The 26,296-nt window shown below is 49.3% G+C and overlaps 1 protein-coding gene across 1 annotated transcript in view; it reads right to left on the bottom strand.

Annotated features, from left to right (window-relative positions):
- LOC144173841 (transient-receptor-potential-like protein) overlaps positions 1-23,874 on the bottom strand; it is a 148,972-nt gene extending 125,098 nt beyond the window's left edge. Inside the window, exons 1-3 of the mRNA XM_077702115.1 lie at positions 23,381-23,874; positions 16,311-16,560; positions 6,914-7,130 (exon numbers count right to left, since the gene is read on the bottom strand). Coding sequence (XP_077558241.1) covers positions 6,914-7,130; positions 16,311-16,560; positions 23,381-23,652 — 739 coding nt within the window. The 5' untranslated portion in view covers positions 23,653-23,874. The remainder of the gene's footprint in view (positions 1-6,913; positions 7,131-16,310; positions 16,561-23,380) is intronic.
- Between the last annotated feature and the right edge of the window lie 2,422 nt (positions 23,875-26,296).

The following is a 26,296-nucleotide window of genomic DNA, read 5'->3' on the forward strand; positions in this document are numbered from 1 at the left end:
AAAACGGCCACAGCTGCAACGAGTCACAGTCTGATACAGACTATATTGTATGTGACATACAATATAGTCACATACGCACTTAGTATCAAAGTGCCTATCTGACTATATACAATATCAATCAGTTCCAAAGAAACATTGGCTACATCAGCACATTTCCTGCGGCATAAAGAGAGAGAGAGCCTTGTTCGTACAGCGCTGACGTCACATCGCTTCACGTGACTGCTGCCAGTGACGGCACGTGCACATAAAAGCCCTTGAAGAAAACAGGTACACCGCAGCCACGCAGAATGGGCTGATTCTGGTGAAGTAGTTACCGAATTAAAAACAGCGAGCGAACTTTTACTTTTCCCCTCCTGTTTATTGTGCTTGCAGCGGTAACCGATCTTTTTTTATCTTTTCAGACTATATATATATATATATATATATATATATATATATATATATATATGAGGTTAGTAGAGACCGAGACAAACGAGAAAGACATAGAAAATAGAAATAAGTTTACTGACGTTTCAGGGAGAGGACTCCCTTTCTTCCAAGGGAGTAAGGGAGTCCTCTCCCTGAAACGTCAGTAAACTTATTTCTATTTTCTACGTCTTTCTCGTTTGTCTCTGTCTCTACTAACCTTATTTTTTTCGCGCTCTGTGTGAGTTTTTATCTTTTCAGACTATATATATATATATATATATATATATATATATATATATATATATATATATATATATATATATATATATATATCAGGTTGTAGAACCGAAAAAAATACCGTTTCGGTTACGGTTCGGGTTCGGGTGAAATAATTTCGTTCCGGTTCAGTTCCGGTTAGACAAAATCACGTGTCGAACCGGTTCGATGAGTTGAATTGTCACTGAAATTAGAAAAAGAAAACATTAACTAGTTTAATGCGACAGTAAAATCAAAACACAAACAAAAATTCAAAATGCTGCTGTTCCCCAAGGGCAGTGGCGCAATTGCAAAGCAAACTTTAAATAATCACGAGATATTAGAAAAACAGATGAAGTGGCGACGATTTACCCCCTACTTCCTCGCCCAGACTTTATGTTGTCCTAGCGACTATTCATAAAGCCACCGCCAAGAGATATGACCGTGGGATATATTTTCTGCCCTTTCATTTTTTGTTGAAATCGCAATCGTCGCTATGGAATCGCCCATCACGCTAACCTTGAAGCCTTAAATTTAGGTCTGCGTACTTGCGTGTTCAAATATAAGCGCTTAATACCAATGGCGCACATTTTTTTTATACTTGTAACAAAACAGAAAAATCCTACTACAGGCAAATAAATACTACAAATGAATTAGATCATTTGGTCACCCTGAATAATTTGTTAGCTGTCACCCTATCGAATGTGTTAGCCACACTTTTGTTAAAAGTAAGCTTTAGTTAACGCTCAGTCACTGCATTATTGCTCTGACCACTGCAATTCCTTTTTCGAAAGCTAGACTGGATGTGTGCATTACAATCAGTATGTCATCGTACCGCCTGACCCCCGGCCATCGTTCCGTGTGCTACATTGCATAATCATTATGCTGTTACAAAATGAAAGGGAAATTTGACGCGCGGAGCATGAGAAGAACTTTTTTGGGTAGACGCTCTTTAACTCGCCCACAGCAGTACTCCCCTCTGACCCGCCGCGGTGGCTCAGTGGCTAAGGCGCTGCTGAGCGCGAGGTCGCGGGTTCGATTCCTGGCCGAGGCGGCCGCTTTTCTGATGAAGGCGAAAAGCAAAAACGCCCGTGTGTACGAAATTGCGGCGCACGTTAAAGATCCCCAGGTGGTCAAAATTAATCCGAAGCCCTCCACTACGGCGCGCCTCATCGCCTGTGCTGGGTCGGCGCGTTTAACCCCACAATCAAATCAAATCAGTACTCCCCTCCGGAACGAGTAGCAGTAGAAGTAATGTAGCGAGTTGGGCAGTCAGTACAAGTGCACCTTCAAAAAAAAAAAGCAGATCTGAAAGAGACAAAACTGCAGAACAAGCAGAAAAGATGATCTCTCGGCGGATGGGACAGTGTGAGGTTCCGGCCTTCCTTTCTGCACGTGTCATCTGCTTTATTACTGTTTCTACTTCCAAGACAAGGTCGAGAACTGCAGTTTCTTGCCAAGAGATTAAGTGCGCACCTTAACAGTTTTCCCTGACATATCTGTTGTTATTTGTACTTGTAAAAAACGGAGCTTGTCCACTGTACTGTCCTCAAAAATGGTCGTGGGTAAGGGACATCGAAGCCACTTGTGGTCAGCAGCAAACGGCTTAGCCACTGAGCAGCTCCTGCGGTCACACTTGTCAAATATTACAATTTGCAGGTGTCGGACCTTTTAAACAAATTATGAAATGGAAAAAGTTTGCACACATCGGGCTTTCGCTGCTGCGCACTGGAGCACTCCTGCAGCCTGATTGCTCCACTAAAGTTGCAGCTAGGGAAGGGCAAAGTCGTTTTATATCCCCTGCAAGCTGCGGAGAATGACATTTCGTTTAGTCAGCTTCCACTACGCTCGCGCTTCCAGCAGCAACAGACCATTGCTGCATTGGTGCTCATTCATTTCCCTTGTTGTTACATAGAGCGTGATAGTGTTCAATTGTCTGGAGGGAAAAGTGCGCGCGCAGGTACGAAGTTGATGGCACGTGAAAGAAAAAAAGGCCTGAATTGCATTGTCTGTGCAATGTCAACATCAGAGGGTCGAACCGTTTCGGCATGAACCGGTAACCGTTATTTCTTTTTTGGTTCAGTTCCGGTTTTCGGTTCGGTTCGACACCCTGATATATATATATATATATATATATATATATATATATATATACGTCAGAAGATGATGCAATGGGCCCGGTGAAAATACCGTAGAGCGAACAGACGAACGGGTAACAAACAAACTTTATTGACGTTTCGGCCTGGGTACGGTATATATATATATATATATATATATATATATATATATATATATATAGCGGGAAACAATTTCTTGGACACTGGTAAGTATAATGAAGAAAATGAAACACGTCGAAAGAGGACAGGTTTTAACGTTTCGACCGGGGACCGACGTTAAAACCTGTCCTCTTTCGACGTGTTTCATTTTCTTCATATATATATATATATATATATATATATATATATATATATATATATATATATATATATATATATATATATATATATATATATATATATATATATATATATATATATATATAGGGTTTGGAAATGAGGGGCTCGTTAGGAAATGCAGAAAGAAATGCCGGCAGTCTACAACGCCAAAGAAGGCAGAGGGGAATAGTTAGACTATTTTTTACCGTTAGTGCCGTTACATTATTTTTTTATTAATTACGTGAGAAAGAAAGAAAGAAAAACACGCGCCCAGAGTGGGGACCGAACCCACGCCTGCGGTCGGTCCCCACTCTGGGCGCGTGTTTTTCTTTCTTTCTTTCTTTCTTTCTCACGTAATTAATAAAAAAAAATAATGTGACGTCACTAACGGTAAAAAATAGTCTAACCATTCCCCTCTGTCTTCTTTGGCGTTGTAGACTGCCGGCATTTATTTCTGTGTATATACATATATATATATATAGCAAGTCTCTTTGCTGAAACGTCGGCAACGATCGTGCTTTTACCTTGTTCAAAGTTTTATTTTCTTGTGTTCTCCACCATCTTCAAAAGTTCAACTGCTCCCCATATATATATATATATATATATATATATATATATATATATATATATATATATATATATATATATATATAGAGAGAGAGAGAGAGAGAGAGAGAGAGAGAGAGAGAGAGAGAGAGACAGAGAGACAGAGAGAGAGAGAGAGGAAATAGAGAGAGAGAGATAGATGGATGAACTAGCAACGTGTGCGGGAAAATTGAGCAGGCAGAAACATGAAACGAAGTTTGCTCGCGGTACACACCGTAGGCTGACTCGGAAGGACAGTTATAGAGAATGCTTCGACTGACTACTTGTGCCGCGTGGGATTCTTCGAACACCTCAGCGTTCGAAAGTTTTGCGGCTTCCTTGTGCTACACCTTTTAAATGCGCTCTGCGTTGCCTCGAGGGCCTCGGGCGCACCTCGGACGTGTTCACAAGTGGCTCTGCCAGTGTCAAAACTTGGCTCGCTCGCCTTATTTTCAGGCTTCAAAATGATGCTGGCTGGATAAACGAATGCAAGACAACAAGGAAATAGCGTTTCCGGGCTTTCACAGGGGGTCGCGTTTGGTGAGCTGAACATTATTCGTCGGGAGAGGAAAAGTAATGAAAGCTATTGCAGGTCATTTTTCACCGGGTTGGGCGCTCTAGAGACAGCGGTAGGAATATAAAGTGCCATGAGGCTTCTCGCTGGGTGCTCGAAACGCGTTTTTTTATACTGCCCGTCTTTCATTGTGTTGTTATGAAAGTAGGTGGAAGAGCGAATCTCAGGATATATGAAGAAGAACGAAAAAAGGTGTGTCCGCCTTAACGTGAACGCCACATGCGTTCGCGTCGCAGATGAGTTCGGCGAAGCGAAAAATCTCTCCCCATCCCAGGGGAACCACCGAGCTCTCCGCGGAGATCGGAAGGTAGCATGAAAACGGAGCGTGCGGCATGGTGTGCACCGCTGAATGCTCCTGTCATCTTGTCCGAACACGTCCGAGCAGAGGCGTACTGTTGGACGGAAAGATAGCGTATTTCTGAAAGCCGGCCATAATTTTGCGCCTCGTAGCAACCCCTAGAAGAAATACGTCAGAGGGTGCTTGCTGAGGGGATGCGAATCATGTACATGATCACTTGTGCGGAGGCAGTTGCAGCTAGCGACCGTTAGTCTCGTTGGGCAAAATGTATGAGTTTATTTCCACGAGCTGTATCTTACGTTGAGAAATTCTCGGGCCAGTCGAATGGGGACAAACGGGCAAGTAGGATGCAGACGAAGGGAGCGATGACCGTATATATCTGCCCAAACCGCAGCGGGTCGGGCCACGTAGATATGTCATGAGCCGGGCTCGTGAGGGAAGCTTCAGCTTGCGGTAGTTTATCTGCCTTTCTGCTGTTTATCTGAGTAGCTTGTCCGAGTTCTGCTGTTTTAACCACCTGAACGTAGTCTGTGGCGCGCCCGCCCTAGTGCAGACAGCTGGAGATGGCGCCGTTTTGTTTAATCTTTTTCGTTGTTGTTGTGCGTCCCCTTTAAAGCAAAGCTTTACTACTTTCGTCCAGCGGTTTCGCCGCGGCTGCGTAAGATCACCTTTTGACCGCAGACGCACCCCCGGCGACGCACCCCTTGAAGCGCATCGTGTGATTCGCCGGGCCCGCTGTCGGCGCTGAGCACAAGGCCCCGTTTTCAAACGTGCTCACGTATACGTGAGCACGTCTGAGCACGGCCGCTCAGCTGGTCGGCAGCCGACCAGACCTGCAGCCTCCCGCGCGTGCGCCGCTGGGTCGCCTCAGGCTACGCGGCTCGTCTTGCGCCACGTTCGCCGTGCAAGAGAAAGGCTGCGTTCGCCGCGCATGAATGAAAGCGAGGCCGGGCCTCCTCCTGTGAGCGTTGCACGGGGCTGAATGGCTTTGAGCCGCGGTCGGCAATACAGCCACATCAAAGGCTAGCCAAGCGAAACCGAGACTCAGCCAGACTAAGCCAAGCTTTTGCTTTGCATATCCAAGGTTAGCTCAACTGGGCCGTAGCCATTTTTTATTTCCGCGCGCGAACACCAATCCACCGTATTTCTGATTAATAGAATGCTGGTTCCCCGAGTTATGCATGTATGTTTTCCTTCAAATATACCTAAGGTTTTCGTGTCGCTAAATAGTTTTGACGTGCATGAGTCGTGTTGCCAATACCAGTAGTTTGAAAACGCTTTCGGTATCTGTTCCTCGTGTTCATGGTCTTTGTTATGGCAGAAATGCTTTTTGCGACGGCATACGATACTCCAAGGGTTGAAAACGGCTTCAGAAAAGCGACGCCAAAAACCCTGCCGGGATTTGCCAAGATACGTACGCGTTTCGAAAGTAAACGTTCCACGAGTCTTTCAGGAACAGCTATTGAGATGTGATTCCGCGCGTGCGCGCTGCAAGTTGCGAGGAAGCGAGTTCCGGCGATGAACGCTGTCAGTGGGTCCAAGTTGTGCATGCAGATGAATGCTGAAAGACGTGAAGTTGTCGGGTAGGTGCATCGGTAACCTATTTCGACGGTTGTATTTGTCGTTCCGTGATGGCCTCGTTATTATGCAACCTTGCCGAGACATTCATCAACAAAAGCATCGCCAACAGTGACTACGCGCCCTCGGTTACGAAGAAATGGTAGCATCCGATAGGGCACCCACCCCCGCATTGCCCTTATTGCCAACAAAACGTGTCGTCCGACCTTCACCACCTCACGTGGGTGTGCAGCCATTTCGCGCTCCAAAGACAGGACTTGTTCCGTCACGTCCCTCCAGACACGGACACCCTCCAAATCACGGCATCGATTTTCTGCAAGCACTAGGTAGTTGTGGTATACAGAGTGGCCTTGCGTGATTAGTGCAGCCTGGTGGTGACTACCCATCCTGAGAGGAGGAGTCTTATTAACATCATGGGCGCAAAATGAGTGCTCAAAGGAGGGACATTCAATTGTGCGACGAAGGCCTTTGGCACCCACCATCCCTTCACTTCCCATTCCCCAATGCACGGCCTCCGGGCCTCCCCTTTCCTCCAGCAAAGGTTTCAATCAATCAATCAGTTATGCGACCCGAAACCAATCGTCTGGCTTAAAAACGCTCGTAGTGATCCGAATAAATTAAATCTGTCGAGAGAGAGAGAGAGAGAGAGAGAGAGAGAGAGAGAGAGAGAGAGAGAGAGAGAGAGAGAGAGAGAGAGAGAGAGAGAGAGAGAGAGAGAGAGAGGCCTATAGTATACAAGGAAGGGAAAGCGAAAATAAGGAACGGGCGATATAGGCCTACCTTCTCGTATGGCCTGCAGCAGGGCGTCGCCGATCTGGACGTCCGGCTGTCGGAGCAGGAGCTCGACGATCTCGACGTTCTCGTTGTCGACGGCGATCTGTATGGCAGAGCGGCCAAGTATGTTTGTGCAGTTGACGTTGACCGCGTCGGGTGGAGACAGGCAGCGGATCATGGTGTGCCGGTCGCCGCGTTCGGCGGCCTCCAGGAACGTGCGCTCCTGCGACGGAACGGGAGGTAGACGACATTATATGGCAATGAATGTTCTATAAGGATCCATGCATTGTATCGAGATGCGTTCATTATTTTGTTGCCCGGAAGTTCAGGCTCGCGCGTTTTCATATTTCATGAATCGCTGCAGCTAAGCGGGCCTGGGCGGCACTGTTACCAACTGCGTCAGCCAGACTAGCAGGACCATGCTGTTCCTAAAATATTTCTGGCCGACTACCGGTATGACACGAACGTGGGTGGAATGAAGGGAAGTGCACTAAACTCCATGGCTCGCTGTAGGCGCGCACACTCGAAAAGAGGAAAACCAAAAGAAACGAAAAACTCCACACTACACCGACTTTATTCGTGCGTATGGTCTTGCAGTGCAGCCACATTGTGGAAGCATTCTGCGTTTTCGGCGACGCGGTTCCCCCTTACTCGCTTTGTCTATTTTTAGACGGAGGTCGTGATAGAAAAACCAGACAGAAGGAACACTGCAGTTTCCCATGAAGAGTTTGCGAGGGGAAGTGTCATATGTTTCAAGCCTTATAGTATACTTGTGGACGTTATTGGATAACGAACACTTCGACGGCGGCCAGCATATATATAACAGATGTTGAAATTAATTAAAAAATATTATTACTGGTAGCCTTTGTTCGACATGTCTGCGCGAGCTGGCGATTAAGTACGTCTTCGTTAAATACGTCGTGAAAAGCTTGTTACGAGGGGTAATGTCAAGTTTCTTGCAACCTCCCGTCTCACTCCTGTCGTCCTACAATGAAAAAGCGAGAACCCAAATGTACCAATGAACGAAACCTTAAATGAGCAGCACAAACGGTTGTTAGGGCATCTGCCGGGTGGAAAAGGTCCTTAATCCGGGATCTTAGTTGTGTCTGGCTGCGCGGGCCCACTGCATTAGGTCAGGCTGGATCGTTGGATCCTTGATGGTCAGCCACGCCGTCCACTATTGAGTGGAGGGGTTGCGGACGCCTGGCATAATAGGGTTCCAGGTGGGACTATACGGATGTCACCACTGCCCAAAACACACTCCCCATAATCAGAGACTCTGAAGCAGCTTGTAGAAACTACGGGAAATATCGTATCTCCAGAACAGTCGTTCACACCCTTCAAACCAGCCCGAACATTCCCGATGTCCATATAGTCTGTGTTCGCTGACGCGAATTCCTCGAAAGGAATGACGCGGCTGACGCCGCTTTCTGCGCTAATGATGACGATGATGAGTGCTATTGGTATCCCCTTTGTAGCGGGGCGATGACGTGTCATCTTACCAAAAAAAAGCAAATATACCTATCTTTTACATTCTTCGTTCAGTACTAGCGCTGCTCTTAGGGCAGGCACAAAAAAACTTATTACACACAACAATACTTCTTTTTTTCTGTTGAAGTGGTAGCTGTCCTAGGTAACATTCCCCTCTCTGCTTTTCGTCCACCAGCATTCTAATCCTCTTTTCGTCGTCTCGAGACGACGAAAAGAAGATTAGAATGCTGGTGGTCAGCCTTGAAGTTAACTCGCTTTCCGCTACCCTTAAATATTCGGCTTCTGGAAGCCGAATTTTTTTTTATGTAGATTTGGATGGACACCCTCGAATTCTAATACTATGTGCCGCATAGTTTCTGTTTCTTTTCCGCGCGTGCCCCGTCATTTTGTGAATCCTTCCCCACAAAGCTCTTACTTCGCTGACATAGACTCCTGGCGGGAAAATAATCACCCCTCGCGCCTAAGCAACAATTTCTCCTGCGCTACGAGGGCATCTAGGCCCTCCACCGACACAAAAAACGAATTTTCTTCTGACCAACAGCTATCCTCAAGAACAAAAGAACTCCGAATTGTTTTTTGTGCATGTCTGCGGTCTCGGCACGTGGAGCGCACCCAAAGTAGTACCTCTCTTGCAGCATCCATTGAAATTACAGTGGTGTGGCGGCAACACATGGGCCATTCAGCGCCAGCCACCGCACGCATCTCACCGCACCCAGTTTTCCCCGCTCACACGTGGGCGTAGGAAACGAGGCACGCCCGAAGCTAGTTCGACTGCGAGCGAGGTTCGACTGAGTGAGGTTCGACTAGTTCGACTGCCAGCGTGGGTTGAAGTGCATTTTATGGGGCCACAATTTTCTTTTTTTTTTTCTAACATCGGAAAATGAGCCTCAGTATTGCCCGCCTAAAGCAGGAAGCAGCAGATTATGCAAGACAACTAAGCCAACAAAAGCGGTCTCAACTATACAAGAATCTTCAAGGCACCATTGGATCCCGACACACGTGCGGCCTCCTTCGATGCGTAATGGGTATTAAGGAGACCAAATCAGCCGCCACGCATCAGCTCAAACGTCTCATCCACAAGGCAACGCGAAAGGTCAAAACCAAGAAACAGCGGTGAGAGGGAAACAAGGCGACCTCGCGCCTCCTCCCCAGCCCTGCTCAGGTTCTCCCAAACCCAAAATGGGCCCCTCTTTCACCGTCGAGGAAAGTAAAGCAGCCGCTCGGAGTACAACTACGCCTGGTAAGGACAAGATTCTAAATAGGTCAGCTCGAAACCTCGGCACCACAGCGTCAGACGCTCTGCTCGTCTACATTGAGAGAAATTGGCCGGCTGGCAAAATCTCTCACAGGATCTAGGTCGATATCAGCTAGATCCTCTAATCGCACAAACCAATGAGAGAAGCTAATCTGCAAGCCATTTTTCTTGCGCCGTGCATTGAAAAGCTACTGCACAATATGTGGTGCAAACTCGGCTCTGCTCCTACTGAACCACGTGTCATTTTTGTACCTCACCCGGCACGCTGAACCATCAGGTACGGGAGTCGCAGAAAACTTCTCCTCCTAACCTCTGTCCCTTATAGGAGCAGTGAGCGGCCTGCCTGTCAAGTCCGCAACCTAGGATCCCGCGCAACCTGGTGAAGAGGGCCTGAACATCCAGCGAAGACCATGGGCATCCCGCACTAGGAATATCCCTCGCCTGGCGGGTGACCTAACAGCACGAAAGACCGTGCAATAAACGTTTATTCCTCCCTCATCACCTGTCTCCTCCTCATCATCATCCTCCTTTTGCTCCTCTTCCTTCTCCTCAACATTTAAATGAAATCTAGCGATAGGCCTCGTTCACCAGGTCTGATGAACCTAACTGAATGGTAGATTTAGATGGATTTTCATAAATCCTGCCAAACTATGCGATTAATCCGTTTCATTTCAGACACAGATACTCCAGGTTCGTGACTGCGTTTCGTTAAGAACAAAATCCCGGAAAGTTATCGCAATTTTGTGAGCTTCTTTATCCCCCTCCCGTTTGTGTGCGGATCTGGAAGCTCGTTGGCGAAAGTACGCTTTTCCAAGGCACTAATTCCGACTATAGATCAAGTACGCAACAGCGTGAGCTCCTCGAGCACGCTCATCTACGCGGCAAGTCCAGAAAAAGTGTAATTATCGCGTCTGTTAGCGCTGCTGTAAAAAAAAAAAAAATTCAGGGCACCCTAATAAAGCCAAGGCACCTCCACTTTCTCGGCTGGTGTTTCGATTAGTTAACGTTGTCTCTCTTGACCTATAGTGCCGCTCATTACCATCAATTTGGTGATAATCGGTATTAGGATGCATTAAGAATGTACACACGGGGAACAGCAATATTTCTTTTTCCTTAGCGCTTAATCAATGTCACGAAAGGAGTTACCTCCGTGTAAATTCTTGACAATCTACGCGTTAATCGGCTTCTTAAATATGTTTAGCATGAAAACCAAAGACGGTACACAAGAATGGAGACGGGACAAGCGCTTACTTTCAAGTGAACTTTAATCACCGCCGGAGCCGGTAAATTTAGAAAATGGAGCATGAGCAGCATGCGCCACAGTACGCGTAGTGTCAATCACCGAAACGCTCGAAAAAAAGATTTCTCTGAGTTAAAAAGGACCACCGACGTATCACTGATACAATTATCTCCTTTTTGCTTGATATAAAAAGCTTCCAAGAGTTCCCGTGCTGTCGAATCTCTGCTCCTACCCAGAATCTTAATATTTCCCAGAAGTGGCTCACACTTGCAGGCGTCGCAATGCGCGGGCCAATGCACGTTTCCTTTATTCTTTACCGACAATTCACGTTCCCGCGCTCGGTCGTTGATGCATCGGCCGGTCTGACCAACATAGACATTTCCGCACTTAAGTGGAATCTGATATACGACGCCTATAGCGCAGTCCACAAAGGGCCTGCGGCTTGTTTAGTCTTGTTTGATTGATTGTAGGGTTTAACGCGCCGACGCAACGCAGGCGATGAGGCGCGCCGTAGTGGAGGGCTCCGGATTAATTTTGACCACCTGGGGATCTTTAACGTGCGCCGAAATCTCGTACACACGGGCGTTTTTGCTTTTCGCCTCCATCAGAAAAGCGGCCGCCGCGGCCGGGAATCGAACCCGCGACCTCGTGCTCAGCAGCGCAACGCCCTAGCCACTGAGCCACCGCGGCGGGTGTTTAGTCTTGTTTATAAAACTGAGTAAGCTGCCCATTTCCTTCAAATTTCGCAATCCAAATGGAGACAATGAGGTTGGTGTGCTGGACTGCCATTTTGGCATACGCTGCTTTCGTGAGAGGTTGCACAATTTTAAGATAGGTCTACGGAAGTGATTAAATGACACGCTTAATCAGCCATATTTACTGTTCAGAATTAAAAAAAAAAAAAAAAAGGTTATGGAAGCAAGTCTGGGGCACAATTTTCTTTATTTTTCCTGAAACGGTGAACAGTATCAACGCGAGCTGTCTTGGAACTGACCGCTCTGGCATTCAAGCGGAATCACAGGAACGGCACTCGATGTAGGGATCATTTATGCGTGGTTCTGAGGCAATTGCCTGATCTCTCTAAGGAGGATCTTCGGTGATAAAGGGCTGATGCAGTGTCGCTTCCCTGTTGAAACGAGAGAACTCGGGGTGCCGGAAAGTAGAAGGGGACAAATGCGCCCCGCTGATTTCTAATTACTCCCGCCAAGGCGCTTCTTAGAATTCCCGCACATTCGGGACAGCGCGGGAGACGGGACCCATTCTGTCACGTGCTATCTTTGAGACGCAAACGGGGCGGGCCTTCTGCCCGGTTAACTCTGGGAAGGAAGACGAGGACTCTCATTTCTGGAGTTCTGTGAGTCATCGACAGCTTCGACTGGAGAATTCTCCGCTTCCAAACGAGCCTCGAAGATTAAAGCAATGATATCAAATATCGCGTCTAATTGGCAATGGCTCGGTGGCGAAACAAAATACGTTTATTTCATGTATTTATCAAAAACATGGTTTAAGCCACAAGAAAAGCGTGCGTACAAAGAAGATTCTTACTTACTGCGTGTATCTGTGAAATACTGGCCGAATGTGCCCGTTTTTACAATATCATACTTTAAATATATTACATGCCATCTCGCCCCACGCCGGCACACCTGTAGTGGGTGTAACGAGAGCCCTGTTGACTTTTTGAAAAATGTAGTAGGTGGCCAGCAAATTGTATAACCCAGCGTAGGAGCCACGTTAGGTATTTCAAAATTGTAGAGCATAGCGTAGCGACCACGTTAGGGACTTGTTGGAATATACAGCGCAAAAAACCTAAGCTGCGCAAGGAGGACACAACGCAAGCACTACTGTCAACTAAAATAAACTACAGCACGCTAGGGACCTTATCTCCCACGTAAAGGGGGTTCCAGCGCCTTACTTTGTCAGTTAAACTACCGCCGAGATGGAGTAGAAAGCGGTTACTTTATGCGCTGAGCAGAACGCGGCAGCAACCGCGACGGCTACAAAGGGTACACACATCAGGCGTCGTTGCAAGCTGTTTTAAAGACGATAGTCTTTCTTGGGCTACTTAAACCCAGAAATTTTGGTCTGTCTGTATGTCTGTCTGTCTGTCTGTCCGTCTGTCTGTCTGTAACTCGATTCAGCCACCCGGCCAAAGTAAAAGGCTTACTGCGCAATAGTCTTATATACTCACAGCCAAATGTAAACGTCTAAGCCCAGTTTATATGTTCATACTTGTCAACTTTGTTGAACAAGAACAAGACATTACGCAAATATAAGGCAGGAAATTAGTACACAAGGGATATTTACAGTGTTCCTTTATTAAAAAAATCATGGATGCTTGGTTTTTCGATAGCAAATGATATTCTACATCTACTGCAGAAAACCACCGCCTGCTGTTGTGTTGCCCGCGCCACCTCCGGGCAGCATATGAGAAATCACGCGGCAACAGCAACGAAAGGATCCACTAGCTATAGGTTCCACGTTCTGCTTGGAACGCACGTGGGGCACGGCCACGCGATTCTCTAAACCTTGTAGTCGGCCGCCTCCATTCACGCGCGTCTCCGCCGTATACGGCCAGCGCTGCAGTATACTGCAGCGCTGGCATCGAGGAACCCCGCCTGTCGCAGTGGAACGCGGTAAATTCAAATCGCCTTGAGCTAACCTTTAGTGTGTTTACCTTGGAATGAGCGCAACAGAACAGAAACAGCATGAGAGGTGAGCGGAAAAGCAAAGAGGGGCATTTCCTCGGCAAATATGTACGAAGACTATCGTCTTTTGACGACATTTGCAACGAGAGGAGCAGATACGCGGCCATTTTTTTTTTTTTTTTTGCCGCGAGCTTTCCTCTTCTTAGTGCCACCAATTCATATTCGAACAAAGGTGTTTCCAACAAGAAGCCAACGGCCCGGGCCGTTTCGGTTTGGCGGACCCAGCGTCGCGAGAGCGGGCGGAGAGGAAGGGCAGCCGGGCGCGTCGCGCCGCCGTCCAGTCACCGAGGCCAGGGATGACAGATGAGAGCGAGAAAGCAAAGTGTGAAAACTCGTCCATCACCGGGGGCGCCGCATCAGCTGCCCGCGTCGAGGCCGACTACCGCCGGCCGTGCGTGGACAAGCATTCGACACTACCGGCGCAGGCAGAAGGAAAGAAAATTTGGATCTCACGTTGCGCTAATGCTTTCTATGCGAAGAATATTCCTACATCGCGGACGGGCACGCGCTTGATTTCGCCGCGACGCCAAAGGATAATTTGCATTGGGTGGAGGGGTCGCCATGGAGGCATCCAACGAATTCCGTTCTGTTCCGGCAGTTTCGATAGGCGCTGCTTTGCTTCCTGTTGGCCCGCGGTAAATACAACTTGTGCACGGTGCACAGTTTTGTCGTTATCACGCTATCTCCCTGGTCTGAACCTGCGCGTTGACAATAGGTACGTCGCTACCTTTACGCACAGTCTTTGTCAAAATTTTCTTGGCCACGCCAAAGGTTTCTGTGCCACGAGAAATTCAAAAAATAAGTTTCACCTCTCACTGCTACCAAAATATTTTATGGAAATAAGAAGGAAGGGTGTTTTCTCTAGCTTTGCGATATGAAACGTTTCAGCCTCGTTCTAGAGGTAAGATTTAGAATTTTTTCGGGCCTATGCACTTCCTCCACGGCCTAGAAAATTTTGACAAAGGCTGTACATGTAGCTGGCTATGTGCAACGTGATTTTGTGCCAGCCTACGAATTGTTGCTAGGAAAAATGCTGTCCGCGCAGCTTCCGGGACACGAGAGGAATGGTCAACGGGCGGCGAATGAGGCCGGGCGCCAAGTTTTGTTGTTTTTTGCGACAGCCGGAGTGTGGCCTTTCTGTCGCCATCGAAGGCACCGGGCAGCATTTAGATAGGTTCAGGTGGCAGTGATGACACCTCGGTGCACTGAGAAAACCTGCTGTCGTGGGAAATTTTTAAGGAAATACCAAAGAAACTTGAAGTCAAGGCTATGACGGAAGCCCGTCTGGTCGGGATGCATTTTGAAGAAGAAAGACCAGGACGCCGACCTCGACTTCTTCCGAGCTTAAAAGAAACTAGCGCGTCGGCTTCCACACGGAAGCCTAAATTTGTCAGCGTCCTGGTCGGTGTCCTGGTCTTTCTTCTACCAAAGAAACTGAACCTGCCAGCTACACTTGCCATAGATTTCATATAGTCAATGCAGAAGCGAAGCGCCAGCCACCGAACTCTGCAGTAAATAATCCCAGAATTTTTATTAGCCTAGCTATCCCAGCTTGTAGAGATAGCGGCGGTCAAATATCCACCGCGATGCTAAGCCTAAATTTCCCAACACCGAGCAGATATGAGCAAACCAAGCCGGTTGTGAGTTGGGGAAGTCCCTCTCCTCGCCGCGCGCGACTGCGTTGCGTTTGAGTCTGAAGCGACTGTAAAGATATTTCCTTTTGTCTACACTGCGCCTCTTTTGTTTTTTTATAGTGAAGTTAAAAGTGTGGTCATTTGTTTTAAATGCAGAGCATTTCTTTAACTCACGATGTCACCCGGCGTTGTCGGCGTGCCTCGGCGTCCGCAACAGCCGTTCCAGGTGCGCCCTCTCCCCCACTCCTCCTTGCCTGCTCTCCGCTGCTCCTCGTGTGTTCTCTGCGTGCTCGGATCGCGTTCAGCAACAGGTGGGGCGCGCATGCGGCGTAGTTTGGCGCGGGAGCAACAACAGTTGTGGCGTGATCGTGACGTAGTCGTGACGTGGTCGTGGCGCGGTCGTGCCGTGATGGGGCGGTTCTCGGCGTTCGCTCTCGCTGTCGATTTCTTTCGAACCAGATAAAATCGGGTATGTGCGGGGCTCCAATCCAGTCATCGCCTGCGCTCTCTTCAGATGCTGTCGTCGGAGTCAGCGTTGTACGGGATGGAATCAAGACCTTCAACCAGTGCTGCGACGCAATCCAACACCAACGTCGCAACACCAAAATGCTCTGCATTTGACCGTGCCCCACGCGAGGGGGATGTTTCGTGACATCGCCTGCTCGCGCGCTCTTTTTTTTGTTACGCTCACAACCAAGTGACCGCGGTCGCCATACTTGGAATTTCGCGTGTAACAGCCAAAACCGCAGTTTGTGATAACCGCGGTTACAGTTAAGTAACCACGGCTAAGCTTAACTGCGGTTACTTCCGCCGTGTAACTAGGGTAGAAAGGGGTGTGCATGACATCAGTTGTGTTCTGTGTGGGAAGGTGCGTGTTTGTGGGATGCGCAGAATGTGGTCCCCCTCCGGAGAGAGGTGTGGGTGCGGGGGTGGGTATCGGCGACGGAGAAGGTGGTAGTGCAGGGCAATATCCCTGCATTGCAGGAGGGAGGTTGGCTTGCCTGCAGGGGCATCGCGTGTAGGCGTAGTGAAAATGTCGACCCGGTGAATCAGTTGGCGAGCAGGGAGCCGCGCCCACCTTGGGGTCCATGGAGTGGCCGTCCTTGAGCGGCTCCAGCGGTATGGGGATGCGGAAGCAGTTGGGCGACTGCGGCGACTGGTGGCGCGTGCCGGAGTGGGCGACCGCCGCCGCAGTAGGCGCCATCTGCGGCGGCGGCGACGACGGCGGGTGCAGCAGCATGGGCCCGCTCTCGCTCAGTGGGCGGCTGCTGGGCCCGGCACCGAGACCGCCAGTCCAGATCCCCGGGGCTGAGGCACCGCTTGAAAACCTGCAAAGGCAGTGGTTGATATGCGCAGATGAGAATGAGCCAATGATTATCAGCCGTCTGCAAAACAGGGGAAAACGTGTGTCAATTTTAACAGCAGTTCTAGCAGGAGCAATTTCTTTCTCGTTTTTTTTTTGCTCTTTTGTTTTGTTTTCTTTATTATCTACTCAAATAAAAGGTTTTTCCCTCCTTTCCCCCATTTGCTTTTTATTGCCATAGTTTGACCGTGTATACACGCCCAAATAATTTTTGTTCGCCAAGCCTTCATTGATGCACCACATCTGAAACATGGTGGGCAGTGCCGAACCGATGACTGGGACCACCAGCAGCCAGTACTGGTACATATACAAGGAAGACCTACACAGAGTTACGCTCCGAACATTATCAAAACAATTCCCGGCACATCCAGCTTGACAGCAAGGACTGGTTGTTTGGCAGGCCCTGTAAGACTACCATGCGATTTAAATGACAATTTAGTGGAAACAGATACGACGCACACAGCTCTCCGTCTCCCTTTTGACAGCATATACTTGTCTTGCCTGCATTGTTATTGCCTCCCTTAGAGCGACATCCCCTGTAAATACCGGAGCACATTTATCAAAGTTCGCTGTTTCTGCGGCAAAGATGTGCACCAAACGGAATAAACGGAAGCCCACTCCTGACGCTACTAGTTGTTTGTGATTTAACAGCGAAGCTGTTTCACGAATCGTTATTTTTTGTGTCCGCAGTTAAAAATGCCGAGCGCACGTGAGGACGCTCACAAGAGCGCATGCGAGCGCCCAGCGTCCCCGGCGCACGTTTGTCAAGCCAAGCATACGCCCTTGGCAAGATTGGCCGAGATTGGCCGAAAAATAAAACTCCAGCGTTCGCCGAAATCGTGGCAACACTTGCTCGGAACGAGAAGACACGCCATAGTGTACGCCCCTGCAAGGTGATGTTCATTCATTATCACTTCCAAAAATTGAAGGAAAGCTGACACTTATACCAACAATGATGGAGTAAAGTTCATTGCGGCAGCGAAGAAGCAAACGGGCTGTAATCGGGGACTTAAACCGCCGCAGTGGTTGTGAAGCTTGCGTACAGCTTCGCTACCTTCAAGTCTTACGCGTTAGTGTCAGCTTCCTTCATTTTTTTTTAATCTGGAAAGAAAGAAGTCGAACGGCATTTGAGAATTTTGGACTAGAGATTTGACAAGTAAAAAAAGAAAAGCGGCGCTCGCTTGTTGGCAAGATGACATTCGTGTGAGTGGGCATGTGGATGCTTAGGTTTGGCTGCGTCTCTAATTCGATACTTGTGGATTTCTTTCCGAAAGAACTTCAAGCACAAAGCAGTATTAGCTAACTCTAGCTTTCTTGTATTTCAGGTGAAAGCTGGCTGATACCAAGCAAGAACTTGAAAATGAGCCGTATAAGACAAGATGCGGTGAAATTTCTTAGGAATTTAAATTGGAACGAAAATTTTACACGAACCGGGCGAGAAACGAGGCCCACACAGCACAACATAGGTGCACAGAACTAGAGCATTACATAACATGCGGCGCTCTACAAGGCTACTGACGACCAAATTGATCAGATTCAACTTTTAAATTTATTGTGCTTGTTGCCGTAAAATTGAAACCAGGTGAGTGCACATAGTTTCACGAATGGGATGGAAGGTGGTGGGATCGGTCCTGCTCTTTCTTTTCATCCCCTGAAACGGCCAGCCATGTTGCTAAACTCAGCTCGCTCCACAAATTAGAGGCGGGCCCGGATTTGGCTCTTTTTTGCTTTGTGGTGTCCGCTTTCCTCCGGTCATTGTCAGAGCGCTCGTAAACACGCACGCAGAGGTCGTAAACATTTTAGCGTTCCCAGAGCCCCCCTCACGGCATCTTTCTTCTATAATCTTTTCTCTTGATTCCCCTTCAGCTCGGCTCCCTCCATATAGGGCCCGGCGCACGACACAGAAAAATATTTCTACGGTTTCTGAGGACCGCTTTTCAGTGTAAGATCTCCGCAAAATACCGCTAGGCGTGACAGAAAATGCGTCTCACGGTGTCAGGAACGACGCCCACAGTGCGTCACCCCGAATAACTTCTCAGATGTCCGTTCACGTTTACCAGCTATTGAGCGCAAAGAGAAAGCAACCAAACAAAACAGCATAATGCCAAAGTAAAAACACAGCGTGCAGTCCCTGGGTCTTTTTCCGGTTCCCTGCGAACGAGAAGGCTTCGCATCGCGTCACCGGGGATGGGGCCATTCGATCACCCACACGTTTGGCCTCCATCGCGACTGCGACGGCGTGTCCCGCACATTTCAGTGATGACCTGCAACGCTGACAGTGTGACCTCCTTCCGTGGGGCAACCTGACTGGCCAACTGGCCTTTTGTGCGTTCTCAGTCAGTGTGTCTAGTCAAAACAAGGCAGGCACTTCGCCCGTGTGACGATACTCCGACCAAATGCTTTTCGCATTGGACGACTTTAGCCTACGTTGATTGTCGTTCCGATAAACTTGCAGTGAAGTGCCGTTTCCTTAACTTTTTTTTTATTTTTGCGTGTCCTGCTGCAAAGCAACTTCGACAGCGGACTGAGATCACTTGTCGGCATCCCAGTTACTCGTATTATCCTCTACAATTTTCAAAACGTAAACGAATGGTTTAATATATAGTAGTCAACGAGTTCCTATATCCCTTTTACTACATTAACAGTTTCAAGGCGTTGAACAGAGTTAGCGAACGGAAATACTCGGGATTATTTTAGTTTTGAGTATCAAGTCATCATCACCACCAGCCTGTCTACGCCCACTGCACGGCAAAGGCCTCTCCCATTATTCTCCAATTACCCCGGTCCCGTGCCAACTGTGACCAATTTATCCCTGAAAACTTTTTGACCTCATCTGCCCATCTAACTTTCATCCGCCCCCTGCTACGCTTGACTTCTCTAGGGATCCACTCTGTTACGCTTAATGACCAACGGTTATCTTGCCTTCGCATTACATGCCCTGCCCACGTCTTCTTAATTTCTACTAGTATGTCCTAAACGCGCGTCTGTTCAAACGGCCCAACAACACACCCTCTGTAGTGACCAAGCAGAGACTGCTGCTCCAACAACAAGAACGTTTATTGAAGCGATAGCGCGGCTTAAATAGTTCAGCGCCGATGCTTATCGGCGCTCACAAAAAGAGAAGGACAGGCGCCTGCCCGTCCCCGCACGACGTCACTTGGCACAATACCACATGCCTCCCTCCCAGTCATCTGTGCCGTATCGGCGCACTGGACGACGCTGGCGAGAAGAAGGCCTCAATACGGGAGTCGAGGCCGCAGGCGACCTCGCCCCCAGACTCGACGGGCCCGGCTTCCAGAGGGCCAGGCTCCGAAGCGGGCGTTTCCGGAAAGGCAAACGAAGCTCTCGTCCCGCCTGTTGGAGCCGTTGGTTCCCAGGCCCTTCCGATGGCGTCGATGGATACTCCCGTCGGAACCTCGTACATGACGCGACCCCGACGCCGCAGCACACGAGCAGCTAACCACTTAGGTCCGTGGCGAAAATTCCTTGCGTAGACAGAGTCACCGCACTGAAAACTTCGTTCTGGAGGCTGCCGGCTGCATTCCACGTCCATCGCATCGGGGTGAAGTTTTGACAGGCCCGAGCGCAGGTTCCTGCCCAGCATAAGCTCTGCTGGGGTCTTGCCCGACTCGGAGTGAGGCGTGGAATGTTGCTTGAACAAGAAACGAGACACTTTGCACGCTAGAGAGCCTTGACTCTGTTTTCTTAGTGCACAGTTAAGCTCACGAACCATGCGTTCTGCTCTCCCATTACTTGCAGGGTGGTAGGGAGCAGTGTACATGTACTCAACGCCGTTCAACTTCAGAAAGGACTGCATGTCCCGGCTGGTAAACGCCGTGCCATTATCTGAAACAATCAAATCTGGCAGTCCGTATGTTGCAAACATCTTACGCAGCCGCTCGATTACGGCAGATGAGTGCATTGACGTCATTATTTCCACCTCAGCCCAGTTCGAGAAAGCATCAACTACCACTAGGAAAACGGCACCATCGACAGGACCCGCAAAATCGATATGCACTCGGCTCCATGCTCGCTCCGGTTTCGTCCAGAAATGCGTAGGCGCTTTCGGCTCGCTTTGCCGGTTCTCCTGGCACGCCTTGCAGTGCCGCACAAATTCTTCGATCTGCGCATCCATCTTAGGCCACCAAACGTAGGACCTCGCGATAGCTTTCACTGCAGTCACTCCCGGCTGATTAGAATGCATCAAGACGAGGACACGTTTTTTCAGCACCTCAGGAATTACCACGCGGTTTCCCCAGACCACACAATCCCGATGCACGGACAGTTCGTTCTGTCTTATCTCGTATGCGCCGTATCTTTCGGTACCCCTTCTTTTGGCCAGCCGTCCATGATCTATTTCCGTACTTCCGATACCCGACTGTCTTGCGATGTGCAGCAAGCAACTTCTGCGGCGTTGACTGGCGGGTACTCGGCGGCTTCGAAAAGCAATACGTCGCCTGGCGCTACTGCCTCTAACCGAAATGCTGAAACCGGTAGCCTGCTCAAGCAATCCGCGTTCGCGTGATCCTGAGTTTTGCGGTAGTCAAGGTGGTATTCGTATGCCGACAGCATTAGGCTCCATCGTAGCATGCGTGGTGACAGAACATCTGGTATTTGTTTCTCGCGCCGAAATATTCCTAGCAGCGGTTTGTGGTCTGTGAGAATTGCAAATTTTCGGCCGGCTAGGTACTGATGAAAGTGACGCACACCAAACACCACGGCTAATGCTTCTCGGTCTATTTGAGCATAATTCCGCTCAGCTTTCGTTAAAGTCGTTGATGCATAGGCAATGGGTTGCTCATTTCCCGTCTCGTCACAGTGAGCGAGTACAGCACCCACACCCACCGGAGATGCGTCACAGGACAGTATCAACGGAGCACTTCCGTTGAAATGCACTAGCAAGGACTGCGATGTTAGCAATTTTTTTAGGCCTTCAAACGCCCGTTGGTGCTCTTCGCCCCACTTCCAGGTAGCATTGTCATCAAGCAAACGGTAAAGCTTCTCGGCTATTTCGGATCTGCCCCGCAAAAAATTGTAAAAATTCGCCATACCCAAGAATGCCTGGAGTTCCTTCTTGTTAGTTGGGGCCGGGGCTTTATGGATGGCCTCGACTTTCGCCTCGGAAGCGTAGATGCCACACTTATCAATGCGATGACCCAAGAACTCGAGGCTTTCCTGAAACAACTCGCATTTGTTTGCTTGCACTCTGAGTCCAGCCTTAGCCAGGCGGCCGAATATCTCCGTGAGAATGCGTCCATGCTCTTCTGCTGTTTCGCTGACCACCAGGATGTCGTCCAGGTACACAGCTACTTTAGGTAGTCCAGCAAGGATAGTGTCCATTGCCCTTTGAAACAGTCCCGCTGCCATAGATACGCCGTACGGTAGCCGGCGAACTTTGTAGAGCCCTTGTACCGTGTTTATCGTGAGCAGTTCGGCAGTTGTGTCGTCGACCACAAGCTGCTGGTACGCTTGTGCCAGATCAAGCTTCGAGAAGAACCGCCCCTTTCCTAGCTTAGCGAAGAGCTCCTTGCTGGTGGGTAGAGGATATACATTGCTCTTTACTGCTTGGTTAACTGTGCTTCGATAGTCTCCGCAGATTCTGAGCGAGCCATCCTTTTTCCGCACCACGACAATGGGTGTTGCCCATACGAAGTATTGGGTTGGCTCCAATATTCCTAACTGCACAAGCCTATTCAGCTCGGTCACAACATCATCTTTCAGCGCAAAGGGAATGTTCCGGCATTTCAGGAACCTTGGCAGGGCGCCGTCCTTCAGTTCGATGTGAATGGGCGGTAAAACAGCGCCAGGCAGAGACCCGCTGAACACCTGCGGAAATCGGGCAGCGAAAATTTCTCGGCTCCTGCCGATGGAATGAAGACCCATTACTTCTATCTCCAAAGGTCCGAACCAATCGCGGCCAAGCAGGGTGTTCCCGTCATTCTTGACAACCAGCAGCGGCAACTCGCGATTTCGACCCTTGAACCTCACTGGCACCACGGCTTTTCCCAAAATCTCGATACCCTCTTTCGTCCAGGTTACCAGCTGCGTGTCCGGCTCTTCCAGCTTTCCACGCTTTGACACCAGCAGTTTTTGAAACTCCCTCTGGCTGATAATAGATCGCGCTGCCCCAGAATCCACTTCCATTTTCACATTCTCTCCGCCAATCTCGACATCAACTACGTACTTCGAGACAGCGTTTGCTACTTGGCCGATGCTGAATAGGCTATCGTACTCGGTTCCTGTACCCCCCGTAGTCTGAGCCAGCTGATCCTGTGCTTGCGTCCTTTTTGCTTTGCATGCTCTTTCTATGTGTCCTTTTCCGGAACACTTGAAGCACTTGGCATTTTTGAACCTGCACCGCACAGCTGCGTGGTTGCCCAAACACCGAAAACAACGCTGCTCACCCTGCTGACGCGCCCCCGCGACACGTTGGCTTCCGTGGTTTTCCGCATTCGACATTTTAGCTCGCGAGCCTACTTCCGCGGTAATTTCTAGCTGAGCTTCCGCTTCTCGTCGTCTTTCGCTTATAGCTTCGTGCTGCTTAGCTGTAGCCTCTGTCGTGATTGCGAGATCGTACGCTGCTTCGAAAGTCAGTTTTTTTTTCCGCCAGTAGCCGTTGTTGCACGACTCCGTCGGCGATTCCGAAAACCAACCGGTCACGCAGCATTTCAGTAAGCGGAAACTTGTCCCCGCCGAACCCACAGTTTCCAGCTAACCTTCGCAAGGCAGTGACGTAGTCGGCCACAGACTCGCCAAATTCCTGGTCCCGTTTCGAAAACACGTACCTCGAATACAGCTCGGACGGCTTTGGCTGAATGTGGTTCTGTACGGTGTCGATGAGAACCTGGTATTCCACGTTCGGCGGTCGTAGGGGCTTGACGAGCGTCGATATCAGGGAGTACGTTTCCTGCCAGCAGCAACTCAGCAGCACCGCCCTCTTGTCCACGGCCTCTGACCCCTTGTTGACGGCACAGTACAGTTCGATGCGCTCGACGTATTCTTCCCATGTCGAATTTCCATGCACGTCAAACTCCGAAATGCGGCCACCCAACGCCATCACGCCTGTTTCCGGCGACCCGCACGGGCCAGACCGTGCCTCGTCGCCAATGTAGTGACCAAGCAGAGACTGCTGCTCCAACAACAGGAACGTTTATTGAAGCGATAGCGCGGCTTAAATAGTTCAGCGCCGATGCTTATCGGCGCTCACAAAAAGAGAAGGAAAGGCGCATGCTCGCCTGCCCGTCCTGCACGTCACCGCACGACGTCACTTGGCACGATATCACATCGCCAGCTTGTCGCTTGTTCTGTACGCCACCGCACGACGTCACTTGGCACGATATCACACCCTCCCCACCAGCATCGATTACACCTTCGTGGAGATCACCCCCCGAAAAAAGACGCACTCAAGTCTATTCGTCCTGAACATCTACAGCCCACCCGCTGCTCTCCTGTCAGAAATAGACAAGCTCTTCCGAGAAGTGAAACTCCGCACTAAGGGACATAAATTAATAATACTAGGAGATTTTAATGCCCATCACATGATGTGGGGCTACCGTCGCAACAATCGGAAAGGCATTCAACTTCATGACGCAATTCAGCAGCATCGTCTTCATCTATGCAACAACCCAGACACACCCACACGCATTGGAAACAGCGTCTCCCGAGATACTTCACCCGATTTAACCCTAACTTATAACGTCAAGAATGACGAATGGACCTGCCTAGAGGAAACACTAGGAAGCGACCACCACATTATAGAACTCCGAATCACTCAACACAAAAACGCCAGGCAAAGAATTGGGACAGCCAGACTTACTGATTGGAAGGCCTTCAGAGAAGACTCGCCTACTGAGTCAATCCAAAATATTGAGGATTGGGCCGCTGAGATTATCACGACATTCGAAAAGCACACAAAAGAGCTTCCTCTCACCGAAGACAATCCGGCCATAGACAATCACCTCAAACACTTATGAGACGCCAGAAACGGCCTTCTCAAGAGGTGGAAAAGGCGCAAGACCAACCGGAAGCTACGCACTCGTATAGCCTTGCTCACACAAGAAGCAGAACAATATGCTCGACAACTAAGCCAGCAAAATTGGAACCAATTCTGCAATACGCTCCAGGGAACCCTCGGCACCCGGAGAACTTGGCACCTTCTCCGTTCCCTTATGGGCTCCAAAGAATCAAAAGCCACGGTTGCGCACAACCTTAAAAAATTAATCCATAACCACCCCGGAACAGATGAAGACCTGCTGAAAGAGCTGCAGAAATCATTCGAAGCTCAGCCCACGACACAGGCACTGCCGCCACTGCAGTACATTGGTCAGCCGAACCCAGAGCTGGATACGCCTTTCACCATTCAAGAAATTGAAGCCGCGATACACGGCCTAACAAGGAACACCACTCCTGGACAGGATAAGATCCCCAACAAACTTCTGCGCAATCTGGACCCCATCGCCCTCGAAAATCTGCTCCCATATATGAATGAACAATGGACGAAAGGAACTCTCCCGCCACAGTGGAAGCATGCCGATATCACGCTAATCCCCAAGCCCGGAAAACCCCTCACACTCCAAAACCTCCGTCCCATTTCTCTCACATCGTGCGTGGGCAAACTTCTCGAGCATATGGTTCACAATCGTCTCGCCCATTACATAGAGCACAATAACTACTTCCCAACCACCATGTATGGATTTCGGCCCCATCTCTCTACCCAAGACATCCTGCTACAGCTTAAAGAAGACATACTAATGAAACTCTCAAACAACCACAAATATTCCATTGTCGCACTTGATATAAAAGGGGCATTCGACAATGTCACACACCAAGCCATCCTACAAGGGCTAGCTATTATCAACTGCGGGCCCAGACTTTACAACTACGTCGCGGCATTTCTTACCAACCGAACCGCCACTGTGCGCATCGGCCATCTGCGATCCGACACTTTTCCAGCAATCCTCAAAGGAACACCTCAAGGCTCGGTTATTTCACCCCTACTCTTTAACCTTGCCATGAAGGACCTCCCACCCTTGCTCCAAGATATTCCGCATCCCCGACATGCTTTCTACGCGGACGACCTCACGCTATGGACACCCACTGGATCAATCGGAGATCAGGAAGAGGCACTTCAAATGGCAATTGACACCGCCCAACGATATCTCCAATCCAGAGGACTGGAGTGCGCCCCCGAAAAGTCCGGTTTACTTGCGCTCAGCAAGAGAACTACCCGCAAGACCACACACAGAATACCAGAACCAGAATTATATATAAATAATCACCCTATCCCTAACGTCCCCCATCTTTGGATATTGGGCCTCATAATACCTAGAGACGGATCTGGATTGCAAGCCATACCACACTTACAGCGCACACTTAACCAGCTCATGCGCATCATCCGCCGCGTCTCCAATCGTCGCTTCGGACTTCGCGAACACGACACCCTACGCATGGTCCAAGCCATTCTTATCAGCAGGATAGCGTACGGCACGCCATACCTGGCCCTCAGACCACAAGAAATACGGAAACTCGACGCCACCATACGCCAGGCCTATAAGACCGCTATAGGGCTCCCAATCAGCACGGCAAACAAGAAACTTTTGGAGCTAGGGGTCCACAACACCTGGGAAGAAATACAAGAGGCTCACCATGCATCTCAGATACGCCGACTACAGATCACTCCCACGGGAAGAGAGACACTTCTC

Source organism: Haemaphysalis longicornis, unplaced genomic scaffold (assembly GCF_048455015.1).
Source record: "Haemaphysalis longicornis isolate Haplotype H1 unplaced genomic scaffold, Haemaphysalis longicornis Haplotype H1 scaffold_3, whole genome shotgun sequence".
Taxonomy (NCBI): domain Eukaryota; kingdom Metazoa; phylum Arthropoda; class Arachnida; order Ixodida; family Ixodidae; genus Haemaphysalis; species Haemaphysalis longicornis.